This window comes from Strigops habroptila, chromosome 2 (assembly GCF_004027225.2).
Source record: "Strigops habroptila isolate Jane chromosome 2, bStrHab1.2.pri, whole genome shotgun sequence".
Lineage (NCBI taxonomy): Eukaryota > Metazoa > Chordata > Aves > Psittaciformes > Psittacidae > Strigops > Strigops habroptila.
In genome coordinates, this window is record NC_044278.2 from 30,545,504 (window position 1) to 30,563,784 (window position 18,281).

General features: G+C 34.8%; 1 protein-coding gene across 1 annotated transcript in view; it reads right to left on the reverse strand.

The window, feature by feature from the left end:
- The window catches only part of HLCS (holocarboxylase synthetase), a 124,198-nt gene that overhangs the window by 69,877 nt on the left and 36,040 nt on the right, over window positions 1-18,281 (reverse strand). Inside the window, exon 6 of the mRNA XM_030475964.1 lies at window positions 10,647-10,918. Coding sequence (XP_030331824.1) covers window positions 10,647-10,918 — 272 coding nt within the window. The remainder of the gene's footprint in view (window positions 1-10,646; window positions 10,919-18,281) is intronic.

The window sequence follows — 18,281 nt, forward strand, 5'->3', positions numbered from 1 at the left end:
TCTGGTACCATACTCCATAGAAAGTAAACACATTATCTTTCGCTAATAAATCAAGACTTGAGTGAGAACTCTTAATCTAATTTCCAGTCTTGAAATTTAAAAGCTCTAAAATAATATTCTTTCCTTTTTTCTGCATCTGTGGACAGCATTTTAAACTATATAAGCCTGACAGACAGCTTATTGAGATCATATAAGCATTCTTCTGTATTACTACACAAATCTATGATCTTGACAAAACTTCTGTTTCAAAAGCCAGTAGCACAAACAGCTTATTGGAGAAAACTGGTTAAAAACCCCTAAGAAAATAAACAGAAACATTTTTATTTATCTTAGGGCTTGTTCTGGTTCCTCAGTACAAGAAAGACAAGGACCTACTGGAGAGGGTCCAGCATAGGGCCACAATGATGATTAGGGGTCTGGAGCATCTCTCTTATGAGGAGAGACTGGGGGAGCTGGGCCTGTTTAGTCTGGAGAAGAGATGATTGAGAGGGTATCTATCTCATTAATGCACATAAATATCTCAAAGGCGGGTGCCAGGAGAATTGTGCCAGACTCTTTTCAATGGTGTCTGGCAACAGGACGAGGAGCAATGACCATAAATTAAACCACAAGAAGTTTCACCTCAACACAAGGAAGAACTTCTTTACACTGAGGGTGGCAGCACACTGGAACAGGCTCCCCAGGGGGGTTGTGGAGTCTCCCTCTCTGGAGACATTCAAAACCTGCATGGACATGTTCCTGTGTAACCTATGCTAGGTGACCCTGCTTTGGCAGGGTAGTTGGGCTAGATGATCTCCAGAGGTCCCTTCCAACCCTAATGATTCTGTGATTCAATAAGGAAAGAAAATATTTTTGGTACGTCATCAGAGAGTTATATCCAATGCTAGTAATACACGGTTTGAAAACAGCTTGTAAGCCTGTTTGATACCCCTGACACCTGCATTTACATCAGTACATCACACAACTATTTGTTCTGAGGGCATCAAGTCCTGGTTTATTCTAGTGAAGACTGAAATATTATGTTTAGACCCTAAAGCATTATCTGCATGTTATTCCTTCAGTATTCATAAATCTCATTTTCACTGCAATGGTCATATTGTGCAATACACATCCTTAAAAGGAAGCCAGTTCTGTAGCAACTAGTTTGCAAGACCAAAATAGTTTCTCCTTTAGACATAGGAGAAAATCAAGTCTTCTATTTAAACAAAGCAACTGATCATACAGGTGAAATAAAAATACATTGTTCTCTTTCACTAAGCCCACAGCCCATTGAAGTCTATCAATAAATTTTAGGGGCTTAGAAAAGGGTGAATGAAATTTCATTTTGAAATTTTACCTGCCTATCCAGGGATTTGAATAAAGATGGTAAGTTAATGGATGGAAACCATTACAGTCAGGAGGAATGAATTCTGAAGCTCTTCTACTGTCACGTAACATGCAGTTTAATGAATTACATGATATCCACAAAGTACAATGTGTTATGTTGTAAACCGCATTTTTAAAAGCATGAAACATACGCAATTTGTGGGATGCTGGTTAGGTTTTCAAAAATTATCATGATGGTAAAACAGATTAGAAGGATGAGTAAAAATAAAGCAGGACATCATAATTTGCAGATTCAGTTATGACACAAAGTGCTTCCCTTTCCTCAAACTCCTCAATTTCAAATTAAAAAAAAGTAGAAATGGAACCACCACATGCTTAAGTGGAGTTATTATCAGCCTTTATGACTTTAGAAGAAATCAAACCCAAAAACAATGTAAATTATCTTTTAGTAGACAATCTGCCATTTGAATAAGGAAGTACTGGGCTTGACCAGCAATTAGTTTGCTAAGCACTCTGACAACATGTAGATTTTTCCCTAATTAATATTGCAATCATCCTACATCCAAATTATTTTACCTTAAGCTTAGCATATTTGCTAAAAAAAGAAATAAAGAATTGTTTCCCTTGAATGCCTTATTTTTATTTTTCCTTTTCTGGGTCTCAGCCTCCATCTCCTTACTTTTTTTTTTTCTCGTCTTGTTTTTTCTTCAGAATGCCTCTTCATCTTCCTCTGTGAACGGACAGACTGATGATGATACACTCAAACACACATCAAATGAAAAACGTCCATAGGACAGATTATAGTTGTATTCCGCAACTGCTTAATGTAATATGCCATAAAAAATCTGTGTTTGCAAAGAATCCTTTAAAATACTTTTGGTTTTTTTTAATGTTAGATAGTATCTTCAGTAAAAATAGTGCCAGTTCAAGTTTACAAAAAACATTTGGAATTTCATCCACATTTAACATTTAGGCAACAAGAACAATGCCAGTAAATTCTTTTGAAAGCAACATGAGGTACAGCATTTTATAGCAATCCTGAGGATCACAAAACTGCAGTGGGGGGACCTCGCTTTTTTTACACGCCATTCTAGAGGCCATGACATTTTAGGCTAAATGATATGAGGTGTGATAAATGCAAGCCTTCGTTTGAATACAAACAGATTCTTAAAATATTTTAACTAGGAGTATAAGTGAAAATAAATTAGGCCAGTGGGATTTAGGTAAAGAATTTCGATTCTGGGGGATTTTCTTAGTTTACTGCTGAAGTTAGAAATTACACAAGCTTTGAAAGTTTTTGGCTCTGGAAACAATCAGGGAACTATTCTGAAATTAAATCAGTATCTTCTGACTGGCAGCATAAGAACAAACAAAAATCAGTGTATTTATTCTTAACAACACTGGAACAGGTGCCGTCTAAACTTCTCTAAACAGCCATGCCATAAGTTTCTTAGTTCTTACCTTGGCTTCATACTGTTGTAAATCAAACCTCTTTTTCTTCTTTTTTTTTTTTCTTTTCTTCTAGTAAGAGCAAAGAGGTGGAGATGTGCAAATGGAAACTGAAAGCCATGATCTAACTTTGAGTTTCTAAGAAATCTGATTATGCTTTTCTCCCTGTGTAGTGAGAATGAGATACTGGCATCTCAAGAGAATAATTCAGACTTTGTGCAACTGCACTTACAATTCAGCACTCAGATAAAATTGTAGTTTCAAATAAAAGTAGTTAAAGTCAAAACTTAGCACACAGCATGTTTGCCTCCATGGCTAACAACAGTGATTCTTCCCATCAGCTTCCTAAAACACTCAGACAAAAAATACTCTGTAGGTATAATTCCAAGGCTGAGGTAGGTAGACCCTATGCATCACCTAAAGCAAGTGTAATGACTCAGAGGAGTTGCCAAAGCAACACATACTGGGCTCCACTTCTCTAGAATTCCCATTTTCTGGAAAAAAAAAAAGGGAGTCTGTTTGGAACTTGCATGTGCTGAGTATCTCCAGCACATCTCCTTCATAAGTTAAGTGTAAGGAACATGTACAGTGTCCAGCCGACTGGATTCTTTATTAGTTCCTAATCTGGGACTTTCTCAGCCACACATAAGTTGGGCATGTTGTTAATCAAACACATTAGCAAGTCACTTAGAAACCTAAATGCTATTCTGTTTTATTTGAATGCAACATCTTTAATTTATTCTTTTACTAGTCTGATGATTACAACAATTACGATACAAAAGTATGGGGGAGAAATGCAGATGCAGTTGTCCGAGCCCCAAGCTACTCAATGAGGTTAATTAGGGAGGTGGGGAGGTTGCTTCATCTGACCACATTATCAACATTTCTGGTTTTGCTATGTCTTACCCTCCCCTTTTTAAGTCAATGGGTCATGTCCGACACTGACTTATGCCTGTCTTTGAGTTTTATAACTTATTACTAAAAGCACATGACTTTGTTAGAGGATATATTCTGAGCTCGGACCAGTGGCAATAAGGTGGCAAGTCTCTTGACACACAGAAAGCTATTTGGTGAACACAAGGATAGCCGTACCTGATACGCCTTAGCACTGATACTACAGAACTGACCATTATACTTAACAACATGCTGAAAAACAATGACTTAAAAAGCACAGAAATCTCTCAATAAAGTGCAGATATTAATCTGTAAGTGCTTCTGGGTAGTTTAAGCAACATTTCTTTTTACTAAATAGAAGTTAAAATTCAAAAGCAAAATTGTCACAGAGTTAGCAAACAAATAGTGATAACATATGTAATATGTTATAAATATATAAACAAATATATTATATATTATTATATATTGTATTCTCTCATATATATACTGCTTCAAGTCAATCCTTTTTAAAAAATGTGAGGATTTGTAACTTTAGTGTTCAATTTTTTCATCTTAATATGAAAAATCTGTTTTAAAATGTGTGCATGAAAAGAGCATCATGTAAAACAAAACAGTAAACTATTATTGAAATATTTCCATTCTTTAACTCTTGTTTTAACTGTGCAGTCTTACAGGGTTTCCTCTCGTATTTAACGAATGATGAGTGCTCCAAGGGTACATGTGTATTCATACGACAATGCGAATTGTTCAGGAACTTCCAGCAGCAGCGTAATACAATATACTATAAGAGTTCAACATGGGTTAATTGCTCTGCAAAACGGGTATCTTTTTTTTATGACTCAATCCCCTTTGGGAATGCCAAACCTCCCCCTGCCCTGACAGAAACCGTGCAAGTAGGGGGCCCACTTCATTAACAGGAAGAAAATCTACTGATTTTACATAACAAAAAAACCAAAGAGGAACACATTTTGCCTTCAATTCCATGAAAAATCAGACACACAAGGTGCGTGACAGGAAAATAGGGACCTAATTGTTTAGCACCGTAAAGAACTGTTCACAACAGGTGGAAAGAAAGGCACGGAAAATTGATGCAAAGGAGATGACAAATCCTACTACAGAAATCTTTCAGCAAGCATGTATTGAAAAATGGTATTGCAGAGAAGAGTCTGGGAATGGCACAGAACCAAATCAGTGCCAAAAACTTCCGAATTCCTCCCTTTCTACAGGCAAGGAAAGAAACACACTCTTAGCTTTATTACAAAAATTCGTGCATGATCTTCTATTATGAGGCTGAAGGACAGCTTTCTCTTAGCACTGAATGATGCAAAACACTATCAGTAAGTGAATGGAAGAATTAAGTATGAAATACTATACATTTAAAACTAAATTAGGAAAAATTACTGTTGAAATTAATTTGATTTAAGGGAAACAAACATATTCTGTTATTTGAGCTAATCTTTATCACCAAAGGAAGGCACAAAATATTGAATATAAAAAAAAAAGGCAACCAAGGAAAACAAGAATGGAAGCAGTTATTTCAACGCACTTTCTTCTTTTGAGATTAAAAAGCCCTTCAACCCTACAAATAAAAAAAATTAGAAATTTAAAAGTTAGTAACCCAAATGACACGAAGTAAAAAGGAAGATGATATTATATCAAGGCTAACTTGAATGAGAGGAACGTACATTAAAAGCATAAAATTCCTTAAAGAGCGGGTCTATCACCACAGGTATCTAACTATGTTTTAGGCTAGACATTCATCAAGCAAAACATTCCTGTTCCACACTACAGTTTAAACAAACCAAACCAAGAGATCTAAGCTTTAAAAGCAATTTGAACTATTGTGAGAGCTCTCTGCACAAAGAATTACTCGTTATCCAAACTGATATCATATTTTTGGTTATCTGTAGAAAAGATTATGTATAAAATGCAAACACCATTTAAATACAACTGACCAATTTATCAGCACACATTTTTTAAATTTCCAATGCCAGTTTCCTGAAATAAAGGCATCGTTTTTGCTCACCACAGTATTTTCCAGCTCTCCAACACACATTCTTGAGGGACAAGGGTATAGGGGTTTAATTTTTACAAACTGTTAATGTTAGTGATAAAATATTTATTTATAGCAGACTATTAATGTACTAGGATAGTCTCGCCATTCTAAAAGACAAATATTACTCTTTGAAGACTTTGTACTTCAACAACCCATTCATCTTCAAGAGAGAAAACCACAAGGCCAGTGACACAACTTGCAGTGGTTTTGACTATTACAGCAAAACGGCTTCCTCCACCCACCTGAGCCTGGATTATGAGACATGGCTAGCTAAAACAATATTAAAAGTGGTAAACAATTTTGACAGCTTTTAAGAAAATGGTTGATGAAGTTGAGCCAATAGCTGTAAGAAGAATAATTCTAGCTTGAAGTTACAGTCCTAGTGGAATTCTGATGCCAAAATCTGAGAGGGGAGACTTTAAACAGGTATGCCTGATGACGGAATGAAAACAAGTAGTGTGACACTATGGCTAATTTGCAAAGGCTATGTTAATGCCAAGTTTCTATCTTCAAACGACATTTTAACCCACTCCCCACAACTTATCTGATTTTAAATTGTTTTTTAAAAAATATGGCTTAAATAGAGAATAAGGGAGATCACTGAGGTGCATGGAATGACTGAACATGAAGCCCTTGAGTTTATGTAGAGTAAAACATCACAATTTTTTGGAAAAAAAAAAATAACTAAGTACAAAATACAGTTTGTCAATCTCAACCTGTTTGCTTGTGCCTCTGAAGTGCCATTCCAATCTCCTTCAACTATACACTACTCTTACTTTTCACTACTTCATACCTGTATTGGTAGCACTCACATTTGAATTCAACTAAACTAAACACAACTAAAAGAGTTTTAAAATAAAATGAGTCCTAATGTTCATTTTCCAAAATCAGAGCTGTAGTACAATTTTTAAAAATTCAACCGTATGAATATAGAAAAGCATTAAAAAGCCCTAAAAGGGCACCAATGATGTAAAGGATTTTCTTTTTCAAAGTTTTTAACTGTTTGGATATTGTTTATTCTAAGCTGACATTTTACTTAAATATCCTATTCAGCAATTATGAAAGCGACTTCATCCCACATTTCATTTCCACTAAAAGTCACTGGTTCTGTGTCAAACTCTTCCTAACAACAGCACTTCGTGCTTCCTAAATTTGGGGAAAAGGGATCCACGATGGCATTTCACATAGAATATATTACATGCTGGCTTAATCATGTATAAATCAAATCTGCCAACTAAAACTGTTAAAACAGGTTATAAAACGTTGGTAAGAATAAAACTGAAATGTATACCTAATCAATTTATCTCTTCATTAAATACTCATGAAATCATTCCAGTCACTTGGAGCGTGGTAGAAATATTTCTTTATCAATCTCTAGTCTTGTGAATCTAATAAGAAAGTCTCTGCAATGTAACACTGTATCACTATACCACATGCACCCTCAAAAATAATAGTTTTATCTTAAATCATGCAATCCCAGGCATACTTTGAGGAGAGGAGAAAGTAAGAGAAAGTGGAACTGTTTCTGGCAAGCTTAACCTGTTCAGGTGGCATTAGGATAAGTATCTTTGAAGATAAGGTTTCTGAAATGAAAGTTGGAGAAAGATTTTCCTTTTACAGAAAAAAACAAGGGAGCTTCTAATCTTTGGTAAGGATTTTAAATTTTAGTTTAAGAAATAAAATTGGAAATGCTTTAAAAAATAACCTCAAAAGATTCAAATAGAGCTTTTAACATGAAACCATAAAAGCAGTATTAATAATTTAAAACTATATGAAATTTAAATAAATCTTTATTTTGCAATTAGACAAATGTCATTTAATTTTATATACCTACAGGTGAATTCACACTGTGTTTGTTACCTTACAACACATAAATGTACACCAGTGATAATACAGTGTGTATATGTTAATACACAAACCACCAAGACCTGCCATCTGGAGAGCTAATGAACAATCAAGGGATCCCAAATTAAACTACAGAATTTTCCCTTAGAATCTTTAGGACAACACTGTCAAGTTCAATCTATTCACTTAGCCTCCAGAATCAATTTTTCAAACTTTATGACAGGTCTAATAGTTTCCACCTGTTTCTTTTGCTTGACTTTTGACTGGCACGTTACCAGCCAGGGTGGAAATGCAGACAAAGACCCCTATTAGGCTCCGGCTGTTTCTCTACTGTGAGGTTGCTCAGCCATTAAATTAGTTCCAGCCTACTTTCTCCTTCCATGTCTTAATTTTGGGGGGGTATGAAGTTTGGGAAAGTGGAAAGGAAGAGAGACAAAAGTTTGACATCCAGTTGGTGGGAAACGTATAAGAAAATCTGAAGTAATGAAAGTTAAATGCTAGATTTATTTATAATATAATAAACAGTTTACAAACTAAATTTACTACTAATCACACTAATTAAGTTCTTGAGGTGTCTGTATCATATTTTCAATCATCACAACCTTGGCAAAATTTGAGAGACCCTGAGAGAGTCTATCATGTAACAAGTGCTTATTGTAACACATGATTACATAAACATGGTATTGCATTTTTTTCTGGGAATCAAGACTAATCAATAGGTACCTATTTTTTGTCCAAGCAAAGAAAATCTTTTTACCAGAGATACGGTCTCCTTTCACTCAGAGTTGTCAACTAGAAAACAGTCTCATACACATAAGCTAACAAGTTCATATTGGTTCATTTGGAAGTATCTTAAAGACCTGACAACTTCTTTCTTCAATAAAAATTACCCAATAGTATTTGCATTAGTTTGTAGTGATTTATGAAATGTTATCATATGTGAAGTCTCTCTTTGCTGAATTGCAAGTCACATGGACTACATGATTTTATTGTCCATGACAACAAAGTATTTACAATAATGTCAACCATAATACTTATGACAAATATTTTAACTTATTAAAACAAAGGTCATTCTGTAAAACAGATTTAATTGTTCAAATTATAATCTGACTAGGATCCTCTTCCCAGTATAAACTACTTAAAGCCATTTTACATGAAAACTGACTACTCAAACTGCATCATGATGGGGAAAATCTCGAAGACCTACATCTGTAAACACTTCATTACATTTGGACTATCTCCATGTAAAAAAGCAACCTGTGTGCGGACCACTCTGCTGGTACAGCACTTTAAAGATAAGAGAGTAAAGGTTCCACAGTCATTGAAAAACCAAGATCAGTTCTCTTAGCTTCCTTGTCTTTCTTGATAATCTAATAATACATAAATTGGCCAGACATGATTCTATTTAGCCTGTGACATCTAAATAAATTCACAAAACCCTGAATTATATATTTCATCCTACTGAGATGTGTGAATAATGTTACCGAGAACCACCACCAAAAGCAACCATCCGAGAAGAAAGGTCTTGACCTATTAAATTATCAGTTTGTTGGTTTCTTCACAGTACTTCTACTTTCAGTCCAGTGGGCTGAGCATGCTGTGAATATTAAAAAATTAAGAAGCAAATGCTACAAATGCTTCTATAAAATAACTCCTTGTGGCCTCTTATTCAACAAGCATGTTTCTCTGTGTCCAAAAGCTATTGCAAAATCAGTTGCAGGATGAGGATGTTGATTTGGGGGAAGTGGCAAAATTAGACAGCAACATTTTTACAATGTGTGTGTACATAAGTACATACGCACTCACAGAGAATAGTTTGCAATTAACAGAATTTTTTTTTAATTGCAACTGTCTCTAAATTGCAATATTTTAACACAAATTAAAATTGATGGATTCTTTCCTAGTGTCAACTGTAAGACTATGAACTGATTTATTTTAATACTGTTGTAACGCATCCTCATTCACAGATTTTGTGTGCATATGTTCTAAAACAAATCACCTTTATCACTTGCAAGAAGGCATATCCTGTGACTTTTATCAGTCTCACAATTTAGGCTCTCTAGCTGAGAACTAAATCTGTTATTGCTGGTTAACTAATCAGTTACACTAACATTCAAGATGATTTAACTGATGACGTTGATTAAAAAAAAAATCCCAAACAAATTCCCCAAGGTTATTTTCAACAGTAAAATTCATCTGAAATTTTTGTAGATAAAGTAACACTGATACTCAAGTAGCTGCCAAGAAAAGTTATAGCTGCAGGTAGAAACACACATAGAATAACCTGTCCTGAAGAGCAACAACTTCCATAAGACTATTTCACGAAACATAACAGTATAGTCTTTGTACATAGATTCCAACCTAAGATTTAGTAACTGTGATTTTCATACCACTTAATCCCATTCAAAACTCTAACGAACTACCCTCTCAAAAGTATCCCACAACTCATTCACAAAAGGGTCATATATGTGATGATGAAAGAACACCTAGCATAACCTTAATCAATGTTTAAAAAAATCCAAACAAACCACTAAAGAGCATTTTAGTGAAATATTCAGTAAAAGGAATAAGAGAAAACAGAAACATTAAAATTAATGCCATAATCTACTTTATATTACTTTTGTCAAATAACTAGCTTAGAAAATAACTTGTACTAGAAAATGCATAGAAACTCCTAAATATATATATATATTTAATACCTTAAACTTTCCTACAGTGATGTTCATGCTTTGCTAGAGGAATAAAGATTAAACTACAGTACCAAGAAAAAGTTGTCACACTCACATTTTCCCACCCTTTATGGCTTAGTATTATCAACCAATACTCTGTGAACACAAAGATAAGAAAAGATATTTTGTGTCCTATCTAGAAGACAACCAGCTTTGGTTGGTTGGTTGGTTTTGGGGGTTTTTTTTGGTTGGTTGGTTGGTTGGTTTTTCCTTTGCCTAGCTTTCAGGCAGCAAATAGAAAAAAAAAAAAAAAAAAAAAAGTGGAGAGAAAAAACTTTCATGTGTTACTATAATTCTGAATTCCAGATCAGAAAGCTTATTCAGTATGCTCTAGATCACTTTCTTACCCATCTAGAAGATTCTGTGTTGTTGTGGTAACTTCACTAAAAAGAAGAATCTTTCCAAGCTTCTTTGTTTGAAGATTCTGTTGATATGTCTTCAGGCTGAAATGTTCGGATGAGAAGCTTCCTGTCTCAGTGATGACTGGCATGAGAGATGGTGTTATCTCCATTTCTGATTCACAGGATGAAACAAATTTAAGAGACACCTTGCTGGATGCTCTTAATCCTTCAGCATCTACATTTCTCTCAAGCCATTTCAGAAAAGCAAGATGGATTTCCTGTGGGCAAGGGAAAAAAAAATGAGGCATAGAAATAAAGACCACCACATGTGAAGACATACAAACATTCTTCCAGGAACATTTTTATTCGAGCCATAATCTTCTACTTCAAAATACGAAAATTAATTCAATTTCCTCTTCAAAGATCAATTTTTTCTGCTTGTTCTAGTCCAGCCTAGCCAGGCTACTTCATACTGACTTCCTAGACACGAGACTATGCTCCTTTGCAGAATACTTAGGCATAACCTTTCCCTGTAACAGGCTTTGTAGTGGTTCTCCGAGATACTGGAGCATGGAGAGCACACATTTGTATTATGCAGGTTTTTCAAAATCCTAAGTTTCTTTGCCTTTTCCTTTAGTCCATTGTTAAGTCTCAATTTGAAGGACAAAGCAGCAGGTAAGAAAAACTTTTACTTATTTCTCAGCAGAATATCTGCTAAAAGGGCTCATACCTGCAGCTAATGGAGTGTCGCTACTATTACCTTAAATATAGAGAAAAAGTAGCTGTTAATTAGCTAGCTAAAAGAAGCATGTAACTCAAGAATGCATACAACTAAGAAAATTCTACCATTTATAAAATGCAGCTGTACATATGCTCTGTTGTCCTGTCAATGGCACAGCTAGCACACATTTCTGTGCAAAAGATTTTAAATGTGAAATATAAATGTACATACATATATAATTTTATATAACTACATACCAAAACTTTCATTTTTCTCTCCTTTATTTTAAGTTATTTTGAAATACACTTTTGTGAATGTGAAATGAAGAGATAAATTATTGGAATTGTTACCTGTCTGGTGACACCCTGAAACTACACATTCATAGAACTCTTTCTGGAGATATCTAAATTCTATTTTGAGAGTTTCGATGTGAAATGTTTGCCAAGTCTTTAGAAACCGTAAGTTAACAGCTCACAAACACAGATGCTGGCACTTCTTTTTGCTAAGTGTGTAGTTTGAATTTCTAAAAGCTGTCCTGGAGTCAAAGTGGTCTTTTATATATGAAACCACAAAAATTGTGGTTTCTATTCTACTGAAAAAAAAATGTACTAGTGATTCTTGCCCTCAAATTTTTGGGAGGAAGACATTTGACTTTTAAATAAAAAACTTCTAACCAAACATATGCTCCTCCTTCCCATTACTGCTGTATCAGGGAACCAGAATAAGAGTGTTTCCTGAGTGCTGAAGACAGGACTAAGCTCTCTTGCCCTTGCCTTGAACAAGATGTCTCTGAGCTCCAGCCCAACTCTTTAAAACCCACAAACCACAATTAAGAGCAAACTTCCTACAAATCGTTATCTATCCAAGGAATTACTCCAATTTTCCAAATTCCATTGTTATACCTTAAGAAGGAGTGAGAAAAGTGGTCCTGTTGCTAACACCTTTCTATAGATTTTCCATCCTCAGAAACTACACATTCTCAAGTTTCACACGGACATTGCTTCTTGTGTAATGTTCTTTGTATGCTTAATGTCAGCAGACTTACTGGTTTGTAGCCCTATAGTATGGGTAGTAGAGCATAACACAAAGAAAGGAATAGTCTCTTTCCAAACGCAATCAGGCGCTAGCTTTTAAGCCCCAGGACGATTGAAGAGTGAGTCAGTAGCTAAATTTTAGTTCCAGAGAAATTATTTCTCATTTCTTGTTTTTTTTTTTTAAAGCTCCATCTGAACTCTTTCCATCTAACCTTATATAAAATATACTTTAAATATTTTCTTCCTTTTTCTTGTTTTTTTTGCATCTGCATTGTAAATGATGATGTGGCATTAAAGGTTTTATGAGCATTTTATTGGCTTGGTCTGCATGAAGCACTTGTATCTTCACTTAGTGTAATATCACAGCTTTGACAGACTGCTGCTAAATTCATTACACACTATCCTTCATGTTTTACACACACAACAGTAATTTATTAGCTGAAACTGATATTTTTAAAAATTATAGCTTTCATTCTTGTCAGGGAGTATACGGAAAAACTGTGCTTAATTAAAAAGTGCATTTTCTTATTGCTTCCCAAACACAGAAAATCACTTAGCATAACTGAGCATGCAAGTTCTAGACACAAAAACATAATTTTAACTCACATAAGGACAGGACAGAAACAGATACTAAGTTAAATAATTAAGGAGCTTAAAGTACCAATACATTCTAAACAAACCATGAAAGTACTTGATACTATGTGTCAGAAAGTCTGCTGTACTTTTGCCACAGTATACTTTCTAAAAAGCCTGAAATAGCACATATTTGTGATGTTACATTATTACAAATATGCCGCACAATTCCTAATATTTATCCTCTTGAGTTTACTCTTTTAGGTGAGTTTTTTCCCCATAGCTTTTAGGTTTAACTCTTCATTTAATTTTCTTATTTGTAACACATACTGAACCATTTAAGAATTGTTACGTGTGTACAATTATGAAGCTAATTTTTTCCATAATGTACACATTTATTAAGCTGATCAAAATATAAACATGAGTAACACGTAATCAAGAACAGCATTTGATTTTTAAAAATTCCTAAAAACCATGGTTTTACATTTTTAACAAAGCAAAGTTACAAGTGCTGTCCACGTACATACTAGAAAAAATAATTTTCACTGTAAGAACCTCCTTCACACAAAGTTACAGAAACATGGATGCTGAACCAATGCATTTTGGTCCCCACAATTATACTGGCACACAGAGAAGTACATTTTGGTATAATGAGACAAACTATATAAGAAGTCAGGGTTAACCTCTGCTTCAACTCCATTTAAATGGAATATGATCACATCAGAACCTGAACTGTGTGATTTGTTGCTGTTGTGTGATGTGTTTGAAGTTCAGGGTTCAGTTTTGAACACAAAACCTATCCCCAGCTGCGTCTGCCGTTCTGCAGCAACCTCTGGTGGCCATTTAAATGAAAAGTGTTGGTTCAGGAACTGTCTGGCCCTCCACACTTTTGGGACCAGATCAGGTGTGGCAAGCAAGGCACCTGATATAAGATAAGGGAATACCCAAACTCCTGGCCACTGCTTACCCTGACTGTTATCCAAATCTGAAAACATGCAGGTAGAAGCTTTAAATGAGTATGCAATCAAAAAAGCTATAGCAGTTACATATTCACACATCGACAACCGTATCTGCAGCTGCTTACACATATAATCATACTAAAATCTGTCTTACACATAGTACCAGTAACATACTTTCTAAATATTCTCCACTGATCAGCACAAAGGTTTATTAGAGGTTGGAGGTCTGACACTGCAAGTTGCTGAACTAAAGCTTAAACGGTAATTGTAACATAAAGAAGGAAGAGTAAAAGCTGTAATTTTTTTTATGATTTAACATCTGCTTTCTATGATTTTAAGAGTTTTGTCAGGTGTGTGAAGGAACTGCTATGTAACGAAAGTTTTCTTTTGCTGTTCAAAATTCTTTTTATTTTCATAATCATTAGTTTCACTTTTTCCTAATGCTTACTTAGCGGTTGAGATTGAACAAAAAGGAGAATAGACGGAGACATAAGAGACAAAAACCAGCTGCATATGGACCCTTCTCTGTTCTAGTATAAAATAACAGAAAATTACAGCTCCTGGTGGAGAAGATTTTATTTGCACCTGGGCTCTATCAACCTATGAGACTTATGCACAAAGCAGATAAACTTTCAGTTATAATGGTTCAAAATAAGCCTAAATCCAAGACATTATTCTTACATTCTATTTATATAGGAAGAATATGAATGCATTTTTTTAATATGTATGCTCATACACAGAGATATATGCATCTCTCTCACTGAGCATATTTGGGAGCTAATCTTTTCTACCAAACTCTGTGAGGATAGGTCTTCAGCTCTGTATCAATAGAATTCTTTGTAAGAGAAGGATCATTCACAGCCTAAATTAACTTGGTTTCTATTAAAAACATGGAAACAAAACTAAATGAAAGCTAAAAATATAATGCCATAATCAAACAAATATTATACATCAGTCACCTCTCCTTTCTTGGGAGGAAAAATGAGAATTTTAACTACTGCTGTTCTACCTGATGACTCAATATTGTGACCACAACATAATACCCTGTTTTACTTGTTGCTTGTTGAGTTAAGTGAGACCAAGTATTTACTTTCTGGATACATAGCTAGACCATGATTTAACAATTTTTCTCTTTCCTTTGCCTAAAATTTAATGATTTCTAACTAAATACCTCAACTACACACCTCTGGTTTTGCTTCACTGTACTTTAAAAAAGTATGCAGTTGATGCATTGATTTATATATTATCAGTTAATGTACTGATTAAATCACATATGCATGTATGTTTATAAACTGCAAAAAAAAGTGAAGATTACACAGGCATACTGTACCAGTCTTTCACAGAAGCACATGAACAGCCCATCTGGAGCATAACCAAAGACATTTATAGACATCACACCTTCAATATGGCTAACATGCCTTTTTTTTTTTTTTACCCCCCTCCCCCCCCTTTTTTCTCTGAACTGGCTGTTTTCAAATGAGTGTTATTCAGTTTAAGTGAGATCTCAAATGTATATATTTCCTATGAATTCTAGAATAGCACTGATAGAAAATAACATTTTAATAAAGAGTGTATAACATTTGGAATCTGATTTCAAGTTTAGAATATAAAAATACATTCATGTATATACATATACACAAAAAATACATCCTCCTTGTATTACACAGCTTTGCTCAACAGCTCTACAAGTTTAAAGGTGTGAAATTAGCCACTGGAGAGCTTCCATAGCATCTCTTGAATCCAACAGAAACAAACTGAAGTCCAGCGTGGTAGTAAGCAGTAGGCTGGTGCCAGCAAAAAACACATCCACAGTGGCAATTCCAGCCCCAAATGCCAGTGACTTAGGAGGCCAGCAACAGGAAAAGTCAGCTATTAGCACAAGAAAGCAAGATTTTGGCAGACATTTCTGACTAATGAGGCACACAAAATGCTTTTCTGATGCTGCCTGTGTTTTTACTTCCTGTAATAATGCAATACTTGGAGATCTGAAGCAGATGACATTTCATAACGCAACCATAGCCCCATTTTCAAATCACGTTCATACTTAAGTGAATATAGAAACATGCTGAAAATTAAATAAATATTAAAGTACACCAAAAAAACTTAGTGTAAATATACAGAAGATGCAGAAAAAATGTGAGGTTAGATACTATCCTTAGTGCTTTCAAATCCTTGCATGCATATATTAATTTTTGCTGAAACTTTGTAAAACATTTTATAAATACTAAGTTTAGTACCACAGTCATTCATTAAAAAGGTAACCATTTTCTTTTACAAGGGGTAAGGGGGAGCGACGATGACACCCAGTACAATGCCCTTCTCTTTAGGAAGACTGAAGAAACTCAAAACCTGGATAGATTAGATAAGGAAAGAAGATAATCTCATAGGCCTGCTGTAACCTCTTCCATAGAAACACTCACAAAGATGTGAGAGAGATTGCTCTTCCCGACAAAGAAAAACAACACTGGCAACTAAGTTGTAGTAGCCATCTTCTACTAGTTCAGAAGGACTTACGAAGGCTGTAGACAGCAGATACATTATGTGTTTGTGTGTCACAGTATCTCTAACCAGACAACCAGGTTAAGAGATTTCATTAAATAGTCATAATCATTGTTTCAATATAGTGTTCAAATGTCATTAATATGTAATAACATTACCAAACTACTCATCAATGCCTGGAGTGCTGAGTAGTTGCCCTTTTAGACTAAAATAAGTCTAAGCTTGAAGATGGGTTTTGCAACAAAATAAACAGAACTGTTAAACACAGAGACTATTTACAACACGTTTAAAATCCGACTGGAAATACATGAAGTATTCAAATTTATTTTCCGAAAGCATATATATGACTTTTAATATTAACTACTTATAATTAATTTTGAAGTTCAGACCTCATTCAAGGACTTGCGCAAGCTAGATAGTTTCTCTCCACAGCCCCACTGGCTGATTTCAATCTATCTTCAGATTACTTACAATATTCTCATTTGTTTTGCATATTTTACCAATAGGAAGACATATTTTAGCTGAGGCTACTCCTCTAGGCTAAGGCAGAGCAGAATCTATGCATCTATCTTACTCTATTCAGCACACAGAGGGCCATTATTTCATGCTTAGTGTTCCAGTTCATAATATAAAAATCTTAGGAAGGAGAGAAATCCCCAGTTCTCCACTCCCTCCTTTCCCCATCCCCCAAAGAACTTCATAAAGATTTTATTGTAGTACAACTGAGGTGCACTCTCATTTCATGTTCTCATGAACTTCTGTAGTTACTTGGCTGACACTTGCTAAGCATTCTCAAAATACTACATAAGTAGGAAATCTGTTTCAGTTTATTAATAATCTTTTTATATTTCCTAAACACAGATATGGTGCAAAACATGAGTTGATTGTGTAAAATATGAAAGGGCATTTAGAAAGACGGCATGGTTCGGTAACGTTTTTAATTCACAACCAACTGGATTTTTAGGAGTCCCTAGTGGTTTGGGTACTTAATTTAGTCTGCAATATACTTTCTCAAAGAGGCAGAAAAAGCCAATAATCTCTGAAAGATCATTCTAGAGACCAAGTTCCTTATTTTTGTCTCCACACTTCAGTGTGCTTTTAAAAACAAGTATTATATCACATAAACAGTTATACAGTGCACCATCTCAGTAGTAAGGGGGGTAGACACAGTCACATATAGAGTGGGTCCATTTTGCCAACTGATACGTGGAATACTTAGTACAAAAAAGGGAAAGATTTTTAACCAAGTGTTGCAAGGTACCCTTATCCTTTTCATTGCAGTTACATTTGTTTGGACATGAAGCATCTTAGATTTCAACCCATTCCCAGCCTACATGTCCAGCAACTGCTCATAAATCTCTGCCTGAATTTGAATCTAAAAATAAATTTAGCTTTAAAAGCACTGTATGTAGGCAGAAAATTAATTTATCTGATGTTCAGCAGTCCATTCTAAACACAAGCTGAAGAGCCCAAGTCAGAATTCAGCTAATGAAAACTATATCAGACTTTACCTTCTGTAGATAAAAAAAAAAAAAATGCTGTCAATAAGGATAAAAATAAGATAAAAAGAAATTAACTAGCAGTGAAAAGGAAAAATGGTCTTCAAGTTTTTTATATCAGTATCTCTCTGCTGTTTTTAGCACAGTGTTAAGCTTAGGTATTAGATGGCTAGAAGGCACATGCTGTCATTCAGTCATCCAAAACAAATACAGGAAATGAGGCAATCACATTTTTTCTTTACTGTTATATGCAGAAAAAAAACCCCCGAAAAACAAAAACCAAAAAACTTTAAAGGGTGGAACAATAAAAACCAGAACAAAACAAAAAAGTGAATGCATACTGCCCTAAGCAGAAC